This window comes from Vombatus ursinus, unplaced genomic scaffold, assembly GCF_900497805.2.
Source record: "Vombatus ursinus unplaced genomic scaffold, bare-nosed wombat genome assembly UNPS02014818.1, whole genome shotgun sequence".
Taxonomy (NCBI): domain Eukaryota; kingdom Metazoa; phylum Chordata; class Mammalia; order Diprotodontia; family Vombatidae; genus Vombatus; species Vombatus ursinus.
Window position 1 is genome coordinate 26,348,712 of NW_020954596.1, and position 18,707 is coordinate 26,367,418.

At 40.5% G+C, this 18,707-nt stretch overlaps 1 protein-coding gene across 1 annotated transcript in view; it reads right to left on the bottom strand.

Annotated features, from left to right (window-relative positions):
- The window catches only part of QDPR (quinoid dihydropteridine reductase), a 35,718-nt gene that overhangs the window by 14,744 nt on the left and 2,267 nt on the right, over positions 1 to 18,707 (bottom strand). The window contains exons 2-4 of the mRNA XM_027835973.1: positions 13,626 to 13,718; positions 11,260 to 11,356; positions 2,070 to 2,210 (exon numbers count right to left, since the gene is read on the bottom strand). Of these exons, the coding sequence (XP_027691774.1) occupies positions 2,070 to 2,210; positions 11,260 to 11,356; positions 13,626 to 13,718 (331 nt within the window). The remainder of the gene's footprint in view (positions 1 to 2,069; positions 2,211 to 11,259; positions 11,357 to 13,625; positions 13,719 to 18,707) is intronic.

Below are 18,707 nucleotides of genomic sequence, written 5' to 3' on the forward strand. Positions count from 1 at the left end.
CAGTTCAGACAGCCAAATTAAACTCCTAAAATAATACTAAAAAATCTCTTCCTCTTACTTAGTATGCCTATAAGAACAAGGGAAATAAAAGCCAAGTGAACAACTTTCTGGAAGAAATAAATATAATAAGCAAAAGGTCAGAGGAAGGAAAGGGGTTCCATGTACCTGTGCCCCAGTGAAATCCTTCCCCTCCCAACTGTGAGGGAAGCACAGAGTAGGCATTTCATATATTTAAAAAAGGCTGAGGGAGGGGGCAGCTAGGTGGCGCAGTGGATAGAGCACCGGCCCTGGATTCAGGAGGACCTGAGTTCAAATTCGGCCTCAGACCAAACACTTGACACTTACTAGCTGTGTGACCCTGGGCAAATCACTTAAACCCACTGCCTAACCAAAAAAGTGAAAACAAAAAACAAAAAAAAAAAAAGGCTTAGGGGCACCTAAGTGGCACAGTGGACAGAGTACCGGCCTTGGAGTCAGGAGGACCTGAGTTCAAATCCAGCCTCAGACCTATAACACTCCCTAACTGTGTGACTCTGGGCAAGTCACTTAACCCCAACTGCCACACCAAAAAAAACCCAAAAACAACAACAAAAAAAATAAAGGCTTAACAAACTTTATTTTGTTTGACTATGCTTACTATTTTTTTCAAGGTAGGGCTTCTAAGGGGGGTGAGGGAGAAGACAAAAGGGAGGTGGGAAAGGAAAGAGGAGGGAGAAAGGGAGAGGGAGAAAAAGGACAGGAGAGAGGGAGAAAGAGAGAGGAAGAGGGAGAAAATGGAGAGGAAGAATAGAGGGAGAGGAGAAGGAAAAGAGAAAGAGGAGTAAGTAAAAGAAGGGAAGGGAAATTAACATTTTTTAAATATCCTAAAAAAAATAGCGTGGACAAGGTCAAACAGGGCAATTTAATTACTTCTGTGTAAACTGTTATACACTATAAAAAACTGTAACAGAAGTTCAGTATCACAAACAATCTTCTCCTATTCTTTGTGTAATGAAAAGTTCATTTTGTTGATTATTGTTCATTACAAAAAATATTTTTAGAAAAAAATGCTTCACTAACTGGTATCTGACCCAAATCTCTCCTGTCACAGTTCACTAGGAAATCAGCCAAGATCTAGGAGGGGCAGGTTCAACGCTCTCACTGACTGAAGTCAGTAGAACTGGGTTCACTCCTACCTGATACTCCCTATGTAACTTTGGGCAAGTAACTCAAACTCCCTTGGTCTCATTTTCCTCATCTGTAAAATAAAGAGTTGGACCAGATGATGTGTGAGGTGACTTCCAGTTCTATATCTATGATCCCTGAATTACTATATGAAGTATGTTATCCTCCAGGAACAAGCACAGAAGCTAATAAAAATTAGGATTTCTCAGTCTGTGAAACCAAAGCCCAGAAAAGATACAATCAGTCAGAAACACACCAATGTCCTTCCCTGTAGGAAAAGTCTGGAGTGGTTCAATCAGAACTTATGGCATGGCCACAGCAGAAGGTGGGGAGGAAGGAGCAAAGATAAAGGTAATTTTGGGTCATTGCACATCACACAGCAGCACAGGTCTGGGTGAAGCCCTGAGGCTTTGGACGGCCAGAGGGACACAGGATAACGCCATCAAAAAATTGAAAAGTAGGTGCATAAATGGAGGTGAGACACCACCAAAGAAAAACTTCCTCTGGCCAACTCATACTCGGAAGATGATTTGTGCACCAAATTCCAAAATGTGAAATAACAAATACCTCCTTGAAACTGGAAAAAAGTTATTATAAATACGATTAATTTTTTTCTCTATTCGAAGGATACTGATACAAGCATCTCATTATGCCACCATCCCCATTCATATGTGGAAGAAACTAAGGAAGAAAAAAGATTCAAAAAGAGTTTAGAAAAATTCATGGAGAGATTCATAAAGACCATTAAAGGGAAATAAGGAGCAAACAGGGCCTGTATGCAATCCTAAAGTCAAGACCGAAGGATTAAACACCACCCCCACCTAATACCCAGATCCCATCCATATCCAACTTTACCAACACTCTCCTCCAGGCACTCTTATTACTTAGCTGTATGGTCGACTTACCTGGGGTTCCATCTAAAGCAGCCTTAGCCCCAGCCAAGGTCAGCAGGCCTCCATCCTTAAGGTGTTTGGTTGCAAGGTGACTAGAGATGGTTGAGGTCCAAATGCTCTGTTTCCACATCAAGTCGCAGTTTTTATAGAGAGCTAGAGGGGGGTAAAAAACAAAACACAAAACAAACAAAAAAAAACACCTGGTTAATCACCAATGGCAGAGAAATAAAGAGCTTGCTTCCATTCACTCTCTACCTTACGCCGCTATTTCCCAAACAATTTACCTGATTGTTCTGATTCTCAGTGTCCCATCTTAGAAATGAATGACAGGAAGGGGGCTACCAGGAGGGTAAAGGGTCTCTAGTTCATGGCCTGTGAGGATTATTAGTTGGAAGAATTTCCAAATATTTATCCTGCAGAAAAGAAGAATTAAGGGCATATGCTGTCATCAGCTAAAGGACTGTCAAATGTAAAAGAAATGAGACACGTTCTGTTTGGTTCCAGAGGGCAGAATTAGAAGGAAGGAACAAGGAGGAAGAGAAAAAGGAAGGCAGAAGGAAGAGAAGGCCAAGGAAGAAACAAGAGCTAGCATTTATATAGAGCTGTTTTCAAAGATATGCACTCGTTATCTCATTCGATATTCAACACACCTCTATAAAGTAGGTGCTATTGATATCCCTATTTCACAGAAGAGAAAACTGAGGCCTAGAGAGTAACCTTACATATTTGCCCAGGATCACAAAGTTGGTAATTGGCTAAGACATTTAGACTAGATTTAAGGAAAAATTCCCTAACCATCAGAGCTAATCCAAAGTGTAATGGACTGCCTCGGGGGAGGGATTAAGTTTCGGGTCAATAGAGGTCCTCAAGGTAGAAGATCACTTCTCAGGTGGGTTGAAGAAGGGGATTCTTGTTCCGGTACAGGTTGGTCTAAATGGCTTCTGAGGTCCCTTCCAACTCTGGATGGTATAAAACAGCATCCCTCAGAGCTCTGGTGTAGTATGTGAATAGACATGCAATGAGAAAATTTTGAAGCTAGCAACATGTGTCCCTCTAAATTATTAAATATTAAATCACGTAGCCAAACACACTTTTAACATATGCAGTGATTTTTATAGGAAAGCGTATTTCATTTCCTGCTGTAAAATTTCCCTAAATATTGTTGTTATTGTTGTTGTTCAGTTGTGTCTGACCCTTCATGCCCCTGTGGACCATAACATCTATGGGGTTTTCTCGGCAAAGATACTACAGTGGTTTGCCATTTCCTTCTCCATCCCTAAATATACACTTATGCATACACACACACACACACATACACATATTCAGATATGCCTATGTGTGTATCCACACATAGGAGAACAATACCTATTTTCAAAGATTCGAAGGGCTATCATTTAGGAGGGAGCTAAGACAGTTTACCTGCATTTATTAAGCATTTACTAAGTGCAAGGCACTGTGCTAAGCACTGGGGATACAAAGAAAGGCAAAAAAGCCAGTCCTTGTTTTCACAGTCTAATAGACTTTAACTCTGGGTAGCTAAAGAAGGCAAAATTAGGACTTGTAGGTAAAAGTTACAGAAGCCTGGCCTTGGAATCAGAAAGACCTGGGTTCAGGATCTTCCCCATACATTCCCTACATGACATCTCATCTCCACCTGCTGAAATCTGACCTATCCTTTGAGAACCAGATCAAATGACACTTACCCAATAAAACCTTTCCTTATCTCAACTCTGTGCTCTACTTCACTCACAACCCACCAACACCTCAAATAATAATTCCTCCAACCCCTGTTGTTGTTATTGTTCAGCTTTCAGTCATGTCCAAACCCATTTGAGGTTTTCTTGGCAGAAATACTAGTGACTTGCCATTTCCCTCCCCAGATCACTTGACAGATGAGGAAACTGAGGCAAACAAGATTAAGGGACTTGCCCAGAGTCACACAGCTAGTAAGTATCTGAGGCCAGATCTGAACTCAGGAAGATAAGTCTTTCTGAATCCAGGCCTGGCACTCTCTCCATTGTGCCACCTCACTGCCCAACCCCTACCTACTTACTTTATGCCTCTTATCTACTTGTATTCTATTTTGTACCATAGCGACTCATGTAATCTTGGACAAGTCATTTTACCTTTTGGTGCCCCAGGCAACTCACTAAAAACTCTAAGTTACAGATAAATCACTAATCTGCACAGGTAAAAGGAATTTCCTACCAGGAGCTGTCTACAGTAATGAGGCAGCAAGTGGCTAGAGTGCTGTCAGATAAGTGCAAATCTGACCTCAAACACTTACTAGCTGTGTGACCCTAAGCAAGTGTCTTAACGCTGTTTGCCTATAGTTTCCTCAACTATAAAATGGGGATAATTATACCACTTACCTCACATTGTTGTGAGGATTAAATAACATTTGTAAAAGGGTTTAGCACAGCACCTGTCACATAGTAGGTCCTATATAAATGCTTATTCTCACCCCTCTGTAAAGAACTTTCCCGCAAACCCTGTACCAAATATAATCCTAATAATCAGAGCTGTCCAAAAACAAAGATGTGCCCCATTAGCTAGTGAGTTTTCCATCACTGCAGATCTTCCAAGTAGAAACTAGGTGACAACTTTTCAGGGAGGTTGTGAAGAGAATTCCTGCTTGGGGTCAGATCTCCAGTCTTATGGTTCTACTCTATTAATATCATTGCCTCATCATTTAGCAAACGCATTTCCTCCCCTATCTCTGGGCTTTGTTTAATAGTGAAGACCGATGTCTCATACAACCTGTTTTTGGCAGAAAAATTTTAAGTGATTCTGTGTCTAAATGGTGTGGAGTAAGTGCCCAGCTGAGCTTATTTGGGGAACAAAGCAAAAGATTCTGCCACCGGCCGACATGATCAAACATTCCCCTAAGGCCATCTGATGGCATCTGTCCCTAGTTCTTCTTACTCAGACAGCAACACTGTCACCTTTATATTCAAACTCCTGCCAAAACAGGAATCGACACTATCTAGGAATTTATACCAAATTGTTTTTTCTCCCCTACCAAATGAGAAGTTTCAGTCCTTTATCCTTCTTGTAATAAGTTTCTTATGAGAAACATTATTTTAAAAAATTAAATGGGAAATTTTTAGTCATTAAATTATTATACTTTGCTGAACTGGCTTAAATACAAAGCTTGTTATAATTTATGGAAGAATATTGTATTTATAAGACCCAATGTATCTAATAAAGTTTAAACCTATTATAAGGATCTGTAAGAATATCCCCATATAGTCATTAAATTGGACTTTTACAGAGCCATAACTTTTTATGGCTGGGCTTTTAATTCCAGCTTTAAATTCTTCTATAAAAGGGAAGTCAAGATTGTAATTCCACACTTATTCTAAGACTTGGGCCCTGAAAGAGTCATTTCAAGTATCAAGTCATTTCTTATTAAATGGATTGGAAAAAAAAATCTAAAACCTGATTGGTCAAACTAATACACTGCTGACTGAATTGAGAATTAGTACAACCACTTCTGGCAAACAATTTGAAATTATAAATGAAAAGTACTAAGCTGTTCATACCATTTGACTCAAAGGAGCTTAATAAAAAAAAAAAAGGGTCCTGGAGAGAGCCTCTTCTGAAGAAGAAACCAAAAGCAGAATGGTCAAACCGACTGTGCAGTTTTAATACAATGAGCTATTACTCAACTATAAAGAAATGGTAAATAGGAGGAATTCAGAGAGATGAAGTAAGGTTTGTATTCAACACGATGCACAATAGGAAAAGCACTGGCTCTAGACTGGGGAATACCTGGGTTCAAGGATCACCTCTGACCCTTAGTACCTGCATGACCTTGGACAAGGACCATAAAAACTTCCCTGGGCCTCAGTTTCCTCATTTGTAAAGTGAGGAGTTTGGACGAGGTAGCCTCTAAAATCTCCTTGGGTTCTAAACTCATGATCCTATGACCTTAAGTGACACAGAGTAAAGAAAATAGAATGAAGAGAAGCAGTTCCAGCAAGACCACAAGGTAAAGGATATGTAAGGCGATATGGAACCACTGAACTGGGATGACCAGTCTTAGTCCTACAGAACTGGGAAGGAAACACACTTTCTCCTCGGAGCAGTGAAGAGGGGACCATGGATGTGAAACAAGGTATACCTTATACCCTGAAAGGCCAACTCTCAGTTTTGCTCCACAGATATAAGGAAGTTCAGAAGAATGCTGTCAACCTTAAAGAGTTCTACATAAAGGTTAGATAGTATATTATGATTATGTTAATATTTCAATATATTTTTATTTCATTAAATATTTCCCAATTACATGTAAAAAATTTTGGACATTCATTTTTTTAAATAATGAGTTTCAAATTCTTTCCTTCCCAGCCCTTCCCCAACCCTTGAGAAGGCAAGCAATATGATATCGATGATACATGTGAAATCATGCAAAATACATTTCCATATTAGCCATGCTGCAAAAATAAATAAATTAAGTTTTAAAAAGTAACTTCAATCTGCATTCAGAGTTCACCAGTTTTCTCTCTGGAGGTAGATAGCATTTTTCATCATGAGCCCTTTGGGTTGTCTTGGATCATCATCTGTTTTTAGAGTTTTTAGGGAATTTTTTCTTACCTTTTACCTAATATTTATTAACAGTATATTATGTATATATAATATGTAAGTATGTAATATGTAATATTATGTAATATATGTATTATGTATTTATAATATGTACATAAAATATGTAAGTATTATGCAGTACAGATTATAAATTATAATATTTAGTTTAGTTTTATTATTTAATAATTATAGATTATAATCTATATATTGGTAATATATAGATTGTATATTAGTGATACAGATAACCATATATTAATATACATTAATATTATATATAATATTATATTTTATATGAGAATCTATTCAACTAATGACTGGATTCGTTTTTCAGAAGAATTGGGTTACGAAGAAAATAATGTAATCACAACAAACCCATACCTATTCACCCTGTTTCAGTCTTCTCCACTGAAAAAATGAAGCACGTTTTGAGGAGGGATGATTCACTATTCAGCATCCATCTTCTTACCTAGAGATCACTGATAGATGCCAGATAGAGGAGAGGTAGGGAAGGAGTACTGGAAATTTTCCAGCTCACTTGACTGGGAGCAAGTAAAGCCATAATTGCTGCAAGTCTAATATTGAAGGTCACTGCAGCTTGGTTGTGAGAGAGAGAGTGGGTGAAATGAGGGAGTGTTAAAGAGGATGGTGCCATCGTGTAGAAGACAAGCCCAAGACAGAATGGGTGGGAGGGTGAAAGGAGCAGGGGAGGATGCAAACAATCTTCCCATCTCTGATTGGTTGCAGTCAGTCACAGCCCCCTTGGAGTCATTCTAAGGACCCCACTTTGGAGACCATTGCCATAGAAATGAATTCCTTTTATGGTCTTCTCGTCCTCTGCTGATGCCCCTGTCCTGCCATTGGCAACAAAAGCGTGGCGTGACAAGAAAGCAGCTAGAGGCCCTGTCCTCAATTTAGCAACATGAAGCGGGACGCGACGAGGAACCCTGGGTTCCACCAAAAACTACCTTAGCTCCAGATGCCCCATCATCAGGGACATCTAGCAATCACCAAGGAAGTGCCCTAGGGCTTAATCCCTCCACTTAGCAGAAGGAAACTGGAACTAGAGATAACAAACTGACCAGAACTGGAACTGAAGCATGAACCTGTCTATCTCTGCCTCCATATATTCCCTTAATTTCTTTCATCTTCCCAGCAATGAAAAGTTAAAAGCAGTTTCCAGTATATGTCCTCATTTAATTCAATTTAACAAACATTTATTAAGCGCCTGCAGGATTCTGCTATAACAAATAACGAAGGGTTCCTGCTCCCTAAGGAGGGAAGAGATAAATAAAAAAGTAATGATAAATTTAATCATCTTAAGCCTTAGATAACTCCCATAAGGTAACAGCCAGTATTACGAAGAAGGGGAGAGAACAAAGGGAACAATGAACGAGAAGATTTAAATCCCAATTTGACCATCAACTGATAATATAACCTTGGGGAAGTTATCCTTTCTGGGCTATAACTAAGGGGAATAACTTACACGACCTCTAAAGCCCCTTCTAGCTCTAAAATCCTATGATTCTATTAACCTCACTGTACAGATCAGGAAGGGGCAGCTAGGTGGCAGCGGACAGACTGCCCAGCGTGGAGTCAGGAAGACTCATTTTCCCAAGTTCAAATCTGGCCTCAGACACTTACTAGCTGTGTGACCCTGGGCAAGTCACTTCAACCTGCTTGCCTCAGTGTCGGTCAGAAGGAAATGGCAAATTACTACAGTATCTCTGCCAAGAAAGCCCCAAATGGGGTCACAAAGAGTCAGACACAACTGAACAACAGATATGGAAACTGAGGGAGAGAGAGGTTAACTCCCAGACCTGAATGGTCTCTGGCCACAATCACACCATACCACTACTCCCTTAACTGGCGATATAAGTGTTATTGATCTAGCCTAATCACCCACCCATGCACCCATGGGTTAGGTGGCAAAATCTAAAAACTAGCTAACAGAGGCGGCGCAGGGCAGGGAACAAGTTTAAACTGGTAAGGCAAGGGACATGTTTCTGGAGCAGCTTCCACAGCGACCCAGTCAGGGTCAGACTGATTTTTTAATTTTCAGTGTGAGCATTTTCACCTTAGAAATCTACAATCTGCTACGAATCCAGGCTTCATTGTCTGGCTGACTGTCTGGACTTAAGAAAATGTTAAAAAGAGAAGACTAAATTTAAAAGTGCTTTTGCCTAAGTTATCTCCCCAGCTAAGTTGTTCAGTATTTACCAGCAGACTTCTGTATTGATCAACAAACAACCTAAGGGAATGAATTCATCCCTGGATGGGAGGCCTGGTGACTGTACTATAATAATAATCATGATCATGATAATAATAATAACTACTATTGGCATTTATAAATTACTTTAAGTTTGCAAAGTGCCTTATATTCACTGTATCATTTGAGCCCCCCCAATACCCTAAGCCTGGGGTACCAACAGGGACAGGTAGCAGTGGAAGAAGAAAGCCCTGGACTTTGCATCAGAAGACCTAGGCCATGGGTGGAAAACCTGCAGCCTTGAGGCCACATGTGGCCTTCTAGGTCCTCAAGTGCCGGTTCTCTAATTGAATCCAAGTTTGGTTCCCCACCCCTGGCCCAGGCTGAAGCACCAGCTTCACCACATACTGCGTGCCCATGGGCAACTGGTTTAACCCCTTCAAAGCATTGGGCTTCAGTTATCCACAGAGTGGAAATACACTGCTTTGCAAATCATAAAATGCTTTATAAAGTAAGTTATTATTACTGCAAATGTATATGCTAAGAACTCTGGGCATTGCAGTGACCAGTAGTAACCACAGGACTGATGAGGAAGCAGCCTCCTGCCTCTCAGCAGCAGTGGTGAACTTTTCAGAGAAGAAATGGGTACATATTTTGAGATATTATTGATGTGTTGATTTGTTTTTGTTTATTTAATATAAAGGAACAGTCTACTTGGGAGATAGGAAGGGAGGAGTTATTGGGAGGGAGGAAAGGGAAGGATGGAAACAGTAAGGGATGGAAGGAGGGAGGAAGAGAGGGAGGAAGGAAGGAAGGAAGGTTGGTTTATTAAAGGCATTCTATATGCCAAGATGTACTTACTCATTGCTAGGGATAAAAACACAAAAATAACACAGTCTACCCCTATTATTTGCTAATGAAGAAAATAACTCATATAGAAGGATAGAGGCCAGAGAGAGGTATTTTGGTCTGAGAAAGAGATAATGATGTTTAAAAAGAACATTAAAAAAAAACCAAAGAGAGATTGCAATTATGATGAAAGGTGTCTGCAAAACAGAGCCTGCTGAACGTGGAGCCCATTTTGCAAAATCATTAGTATGACTCATCCACCCCCAGGTGGGAGTCTGTTTCTTGATAATTACCTGAATTATCCACTGATGTTTAGGGAACAACAGAACCCAGACCCAGGACCAGGAGGAATTAATATCTTGGGCACAACAGAATGATAATGGCTTTCAAAACACACACAGACATGTTGTGGGGAACGGGATGAGAAGAGCTGCCTTTCCCTGTCCTAGTCAATCTGAGCTCTGCCTTCCTTCTGAAATTATCCCCAACATATACTATATGTGGGTGCTAACTGGTGGGAAGGGAAGAGAGATCTCAAACTTTGCTTCAACTCCCCATGTCGTATCATGCAGAAGTGTATGTGACCAAATCAACAAGTCTTTGTGAAAACAAACAAACATTTCCACAGTAACAGGGAAATGGATGGCTGCTGACCTAGAGAATGCCACCTCGTAGCTGGTATGCTCTACAGTCCAGGGCTTTTTAAACTTTTTCCACTCTCTCGCATTTTTCAGCAGTGTTATCGGCATTGCATGGCAATGCACGGCAATGCACAGTGCAAAGTGCGCATGCTTTGTGTTCAGAACCATGGCCGCAGTGAAGTTGCGGTGCAACATGGACAAGCACTGCCAGAAACACCTTGGATTCATTACACGTGTGATGTTGAATTAATTTTTGCTCATTATGCATTCAGAAACCTTTTACTGTTACCAAATTTTTCATGACCCCATAATTGATACCCGAAGTTTAAGAAATGCTGGCTACACCAGAGACATCAAACATGTGGGCCCCCTTCCTGAGTATAGCCTGAAGCAGATTAAAATGCAATTGGGAGATATTTAACAAAATAAAGATACAACAGAACACAGATAATGTTAATACGTGGTTTTCTAAGTCAAAATGTGGCCAGCAGGGATCCTTATGTACCGTCGAGTGGCCCCCATTTTTATCTGAGTTGGACACCACTGGGTTACACAGATCAGGCACATAATACACGTTTGTTGAATGGAATGGAATTACTTAAAGACCATCTGCTCGCCAACAAAAGGAAGCGCTGGCCTCTCGGTCAGCGTCAGCAGCATTTGGAAACGAGCTTTTTTTTTTGTTTTCTGCCCTCCTGCAGAACTCTGTGCCTTGTCATTCTCCTATCATCCTCTGGGCTGCACCTGTAGATACAGTAGTGATTCTGCAGGGACAGAAGTCTGCTTGCACCTCCCCCCCAAACATCGGCTCCCTGAGAGCGGAGCCTCTGTTATCTTTGTCTCTCTCTCGGTGCCTAGCACACAGAAGCACAATGTACTGAACAAATGGAGGAATGAATCATGCAGAAAGAAAAAGGCTTACATTTAGCTTTGGCACTGCCTCCGGCCCATCCTCCAGCCACACAGAGAATGGCATCCACCTTCTTATCGCCCAAAAGCTTCCCCACATCAGCAGTCACCTTCAATAGAGTGAAACAAAGTTTTTCGGGTTTTTAAATTTGTTTTTTAAGATTTTTTAAATTTATGTAATAAAACAAGCATTTCCATAACATAGTACAATAAAAAAAAGACTGTACATGAAACTACAAATCTACTGCGCACAATTTGCTACTCCTTTCAAACATACAACAAAATTGTCGTGTAAATTTCTTTTTTTTCCTTCTCTTCTCTCCCCCCCAACTCCCTCCCAGATGACTACCATCAAAGGACGAAACCTGAATAGGCTTCTACTGGCCCAAGCTCCTGGGTTCCTTTTAATTTATTTTAATCAATTCCTAATGATCAAACAGACTGTAAATTGAGATGCCTTATGCCTGTGAACTGAATAACCTTATGATGAAACTTTGCGGATCTCAGAGAACTAATCAATTAATGGCAGCCACAAACTACATGCTTTTCAGAAAGTCAGAGAATCAAGCAGTCAACAAGCATGATTTACTCAGTCTTCCTCAGTTTCCTCATCTGTAAAATGGGGATAACAACAGTACCCATCTCTCAGGGTTGTTGTGAGGATAAAATGAGATGCTATTTGTAAAGTATTTTGCAAATCGGTAAAAATTTGTAAAGCACTACATAAATGCTGGCTGCTATAATAATTATTATTATTGTATTAGAGTTGAAAAGAGACCTTAGAAGTCAACCAGTGTACCTTTTTCATTTTACAAATAAGGAACCTAAGCCCAAAAAGGGTGAAAGATCGATGCAAGGACACATACTGGTAGTGAGCGGCCGAGCTGGGATTGGAACCCAGGCTGCCTGAATCCAAACCCAGCATTCTTTCCACACCACTCTTGGCTTTGAAGATATATCTGAGGCATTCCATTTTTTCATCGAGATCTCAGAACAAAATGTTCATATTGTTCAGGATGTCTCAGAATGCTGGCAGCAATGTCTTCCAGTTGCTACCGTGAGCATCTTCTTCAATCAAGACAATGTTTCCCCATGCTATGCTTAAGTCCATTACCTCTCCTCCTTAGGCCTCTTGGCCTAAACCACTCGTCTGCAGACAGGGCTTTCACGACTGATCTCCTCCTCCTCATTTTTTTAACCCACTCCATGCCTTCAAAGAGAAACCCATTTCCCTTGGCTCCCTCATTCTATCATCATCTACTTTAGACATGGCTCCCAATTCCCCTACACTCATCCTTAAGCTGCATGTTCCCTCTGCTGAGTGTCTCTACCCCAGCTGTGGAGAACCATTCTTCTCTCCCTGGGTATTTGTGCACATTATGCTTATGAGGACACAGAACCAGCTGCTAACCACCAGGCCTTGTTTATTTCAGAAAATACACAAGGAGTGGCGGCACTGCACTAAAATCTCCTCGAAAGATTATTTTCTGTCGCCTGTAGTTTTCCTGGGATCCGAAGCTTTCTGCTTCATTGTCTGCTAATTGCTGTCTATTAGGTGTATTTCCCTCCTCAGATGGATGATTTTATACCTATTCAGACTTAAATTTCTCTCTGTGAGACATAGAGAAAAATAAAATAAAATCCAAATTTCTGTTTACCTGGGTATCTTTAATGCTGGAAGAGATGGGGGTTGGGGATGAGAAGAGAAAGGATCTTACTCCTTTCCTCCTTTTGTATTCACACATTTCTCTAATGAGGAATGACAGTGGTTTTTATTAGAACATCTAAAGTTCTATATCAGTGAGGATTTCTCACTCATTTCCTATACCCCATCTCATCTCTACCTGCTAAATTCTAACCATTCTTCAAGAATCAGGTCAAATACCATCTCTTCCATAAACCTTCCCCGATACCCACTCTCTCCTCACCCTACCCAAGTAATTACTCCCTCTTCTGAACCTTCAGGGAACTCTGGAGTGCTTCTGTTATCTACTGATTCTGTTTTACTTTTACAGCACTCAGTTCAGAGGCAGGAGACATTAGTACATAGTACAGGCTCGGCCTACACTAGCCTTCAAACCCAAGATGAGTTAAACCTCAGTATTCTCATCTGTAAAATGGAACTGATAACACTCATCTACCTACAGCCACAGTGTGATTTTGAGGATCAAATTAGATGATATATTTAAAGCACCGTTTTGTAAATTATTCTACAAATAGCAGCTATCATTACTATGGTCATAACTAGATAAATTAGTCATAAACACAGGGCTTTCACACATATAATTTTTACACACCATGGTGCCTAATAATTGTTGAATAAATTTGAATTTTGAATTCACAATATTCTATCTTTTCCTGGAACATTTTTATGATCACCTGTTCAGCTTGCTCGGTGAAGGAGTCGGTCATTTTAACAACCACACTGGCGCTGGCTTCTTCATTTTCTACCACGTCAATACTGGCAACCCACTAGGGTGAACAAAAAGACCAAAAAAAAGATTTAGTAAAGAGTCACAACTTTGTGCATCTTTATAAGACAATGTGGCAGGTCAGGGACCTCCACTAGAACTATCCCAGGCTTTTCAATACTCTGTGATAGGGCCTCTCTTCTCCAAAGACACCTAATCTCCTCATGTGCCCTTATTTCAAAAATTAAGAAATGGAGATTCAGAAGATGGAGACCTACCCAAAGTCACACGGTGAGTTAGTACAAGCATAGTTTGGGATAGTGAAATACAATTACACTGGACTCTGTTATCTATATCAATATCACGAATTCCATGAAGCCACTGTTGAATCAGAAAGAAGCTTTATTAACTACCTGGGAAGGCTAGGCATCCAGAATGTATAAGAACACACATGTGGGAGCACATGTATAAACAAAGGCACACCATTTTATTCCCTATTCTCCATTCAGATTTCCTTCCCCTATTTCCCCATTCTTTGAGTACTATAGAGGTTACAGTCTATCCGAAGCACCTAATTTACCCATGTGAATCTCCACCCCAATTACATCTCCCACTCCCCACAATTTGGTGACCCCAACCCTTACTTGGGAACACCTTTTTTTTTAACCTCAGAAATGGTTTTCCACCTGTTAGTCTATGCACCACCAAGAGTGTTTTCTTATTCTAATATACCTCCCTTTTGTTCAACTTCCACCTAGCCCCCAGACTGCATTCCTTAAGGTTTCTACTTGGCTTTTTGTGGAAATAATAATAATAAAAAAACTATTTCTCTGACTCCAACCTCTGTTTAAGTAATATGCAGAAGCAACATCCACATATCCCACAACCCGGAGTCAGAAGATTGGGCAAGTCACTTAATCTCTGTTTGCCTCAGTTTCCTCAACGATAAAATAGGGGTAACAATAGCTCCTACCTCATAGGGTTGTTGAGAGATCAAATGAGGGTCCTGCTGGGACCCACTCTGAGCACAGGCAAGCATTTCTGAGAAATAAGTGGACAGGAGGGATTTTAAAATGTGCATTTTCACTATTTATTTCCTAGTTTATTTTAGTTTTTCTTCTTCCCTTCTTTCAGGGTTTCTCACCCCCCACCCCCCCCAGGTACAAGGAGGTGGGCGGGGAGTGTGGGGAGTTGAGTTTTTAGGTTGGAGGCAGCTGGTAGGTTTGTTTTTCACTCTAGATGCTAGAAGCTCTTTGCTAATTTAACCTACACTCTTGAAAAGGTTTACGTAGTAGTATAAGAGACTAGAGTCCCAGGGGTTAGCAACCTGTGGTCTCCAGGCCACATGTGGCCTTCTAGGTCCTTGGGTGTGGCCTGTTAACTGAGTCCAAGTTTTACAGAACAAATCCTATTATTAAGGAGATTTGCTCTGTTAAGTTTGGATTCAGTCAAAGGGCCACACTTGAGGCCCTACAGGGCCACATGTGGCCTCGAGGCTGCAGGTTCCCCACCCCTGGACTAACCCTATGATTTCATTTCGATATTTATATCTATAAAAACTTTAATGAGGTAGATGCCGATTTCTTTTATGATTTCTTGAAATACAATGTCTAGGCTCTGTTTTTGATCATGGCTTTCAGGTAGTCTAATAATTCTTAATTTAGCTCTCCTTGATCTATTTTCCAGGGTCACACTGCTAGTAGTGAGTTTGAGGCCAGATCTGAACCCAGGTCTTCCTGACTACCAGAGGGAGAGGAGGGAAGTTCATAGACTAAAAAAGAACAAACATCCTGATTTTTAAAAAATGAAAGAGCAGAGTCTCAAAACTATAGACAGGGTAGAAGCAATGACTTGCAGGATTGTTGAAGATCGAAAGGACCCTCAAGGTCATCTAGATCAAGAATAAACCAAGGACCACAGAGGTCAATCAACTCTTCCAAGGTCACACATTCTTCTCTAATCCACTATGAGCCAGCATGGTAGAATAGCTAGGGAGACAGTGCCAGATTCAGGAAGATCTGGGTTCGAGTCCTATGTCAGACACATTCTGGCTGTGTGACCTTGGGAAATGATGACTTCTCAGGACTCTAAGCAATTCCTAAGCCTGTGCTAAGTGTCATAGGGAGTTTCCTCATCTGGGAATTTTTCATACTGTTGAAACCACAGGTCAAGTCCCTAACCTTATAATATAACATAACATGGCTTCTGTCACAGACCCAGACAGAAAAATAGCATCTTAAGTGGCCAAGAATAGTTGAAAAAAAAATTAATAATGTTTTCAAACTATTCAAGGGACCCATCTCATTAGCCAGTATCAGTAAGAGGCCCAGGACGATTATTTAAAGGAGAGCAAATTCTCAAGTTGGGCAAATTAGCAGGGTCTCATGAGAACACTCCAGGAATGTTAAAGGTTCACCTGGGAAAGCTCAGGCCAACAAAAATGTGGAACATGCTACATACTAGGGAAATAAAGGGAATCAAAGAAGGAAGAGATTGTAAGCTCCCTGAGGGCAGGAACTGCCTTTTGCCTCTTTTTGTATCTCCAGTGCTTAGCACAGTGCCCGGCACACAGAAGACATTTAACAAATGTTTAATGATAGATTAACTGATTGGATTGAAGCATCTCTACTCATTTTATTTTGCTTCTGTTTTCTCTGCTAAATAAAACGACCTTTGGACTGTAAACAGACCAAAAATGGTTAACATGTACTTGAAACCCAAGAGAATTAGGGAGAGGGTAAGGGCACAACACAGGGGCCCTTCATGAGTACAAGTTACCAGGCCCAGATAAACTGAAAGGGGTCATTCTCGGGTGGTGAATGACCTGTCGGGATGTGACTGCTGAGTCAGTCAGCGATCTTTAAGAGTTCATGGGCTGGAGAAGAGTAAACTTGGCCCTGATTTTCAAAAAAAAAGAAAAGAAAAGAAAAACTGACTTTAATTTCTTGTAAAATTCTAGAAAAAGCTATTTAAAAGATAGGGATTGAGCACCTAGAAAAGCAAGCAAGGATCACAAAGAGCCAGCAAGGTTTCATCAGGGGCAGGTCATGCTAGACTAACATAGTTTACTTTTTTTTTTTATTTAACAAAATAAAGAGATCGGTTATAGGGAGAATAATGATAACCAGCATTTATATAGTACCTACTATGTGCCAGGCACTGTGCTAAGCACTTTTACAATTATTATCTCATCTGATTTTCAAAACAACCCAGGGAAGTAGATGCTATTAGTCCCATTTTGCAGTTGAAGAAACTGAGGCAGACAGAGGTTAAGTGACTTGCTCAGGGTCACACAGCTAGTAAATACACCTTCAGCTACATTTGAACTCCAGTCTTCCTGACTCCAGACCCTGCATTACCATACAGTGAAATACCTAGCAGCCTCCCAGAATGCCAAAGACATTTTGTTGTTTCAGTCATGTCCAACTCTTCATGACCCCACTGGGGTTTTCCTGGCAAAGATACTGGAGTGGTTTACCATTTCCTTCATCAGCTCATTTTACAGATGAGGAAACTGAGGCAAGCAGGGTTAAGTGAATAATTGACCTCAATTTTAAAAAGTCATTTAACAAAGTCTCTCATGATAATACATGTTATATATATGTGTGTGTGTGTCTATATATATGTATACATATAAAACATCGTAAAGACAACCAACTTTGAAAAACTTAAATTCCTCTTTTACCATCAAACTTACTCTCCATATAACCTATAACCGAACACAGTTGCCCCAAAACAGGGGCCTTTCTAGACAGGAGAAAGGACATCTGCCTGGGAATCAGAGAACTCGGTTCCAGTCCCTGTTCTGTCACTAACTTTTTTATATTAGGCAAATCACTTAATATTTCTGAAGCTCAGTTTCCTCAAATCTAACAGGAAGGAGGGGAGAGAAAAGAGGTAACACTGGATCATCTCCAAAATCTCTTCCAGATTTAAAATTGTATAAGCTCTATCAAAAAAAAATTTTTAATTAAAAAATAATGGCAAAGGAACTACAATCAAATGATGAGCCAAGATAACCCCAGGAGAGAGGGACAACAAATCGGAACATTTGAGCTAGAAATTGGTCTAAAGGTCCTCCAGTCAAAGTCTCTCATTTATTTATTTATTTATTTATTTATTTATTTATTTATTTATTGTTAGGCAATTGGGGTTAAGTGACTTGCCCTGAGTCACACAACTAGTAAGTGTCAAGTGTTTGGTCTGAGTCCAGATTTGAACTCAGGTCCTCCTGACTTCAGGGCCAGTGCTCTATCCACTGTGCCACCTAGCTGCCCCAATTTATTTAATTTTTAATTTTTTTTTATTTTTTCAGCCAAAGACAAGGTTTATTAGAACATCCACCATATTGGGCAGACTCTTAAGGAGTCTGAACATTAGGGAGCTATTGGCTAGATTACAAGAATCTGAGCAGTGGCTAGATTTTAAGAATCTAAACACCTTAACGGAGACAAGATGGGCCTTATATACAGAAAGACCGTGGGAGGGATCTAGGAGCAGCCAAGGAGTCTGAGGGGACTTGAGGTAATAGAATGCCAGGGACCTGGAACACATGGCCTAGCCTAGCTAGCGTTAAGGGCGAGAAGTGGCCTGGGGCCATAGGGAGGTAAGACAACAGAGGACAAGGCTGGTTAAAGGTAACAGAACTGGACAGAACTGGGAGATGGAGCGTAGCCACAATGATGGGCAAATGCCAAAGATGTGGCCATGTGGGAAAGTCCAGGGTTTTTCTTTTTTGGGGCCCAGATCCCAAAACTCCCTCATTCTAGAGATGAAGAACTGAGACCCAGAAAAGTGGAGGGGTTGGTTTAAGGCGACAGATGGAATCAGTGCTAATGTAAAGATCACTTCTATGGAGAGGATTTTCCCTATAACATTAACTGATTAGGCCTCTAGAGTCAAGGTCTTTTACATGTATCTAAGAAGCAGTGTGATGCATAACACAAATGGTGATAGGCATGGTGTCAGGAGACCTAGGTTCAAATCCTAGCTGTGGAACCATGGAAAATAAAAGGGATTTGAGCCTCAGTTTCCTCACCTGTTAAAATGG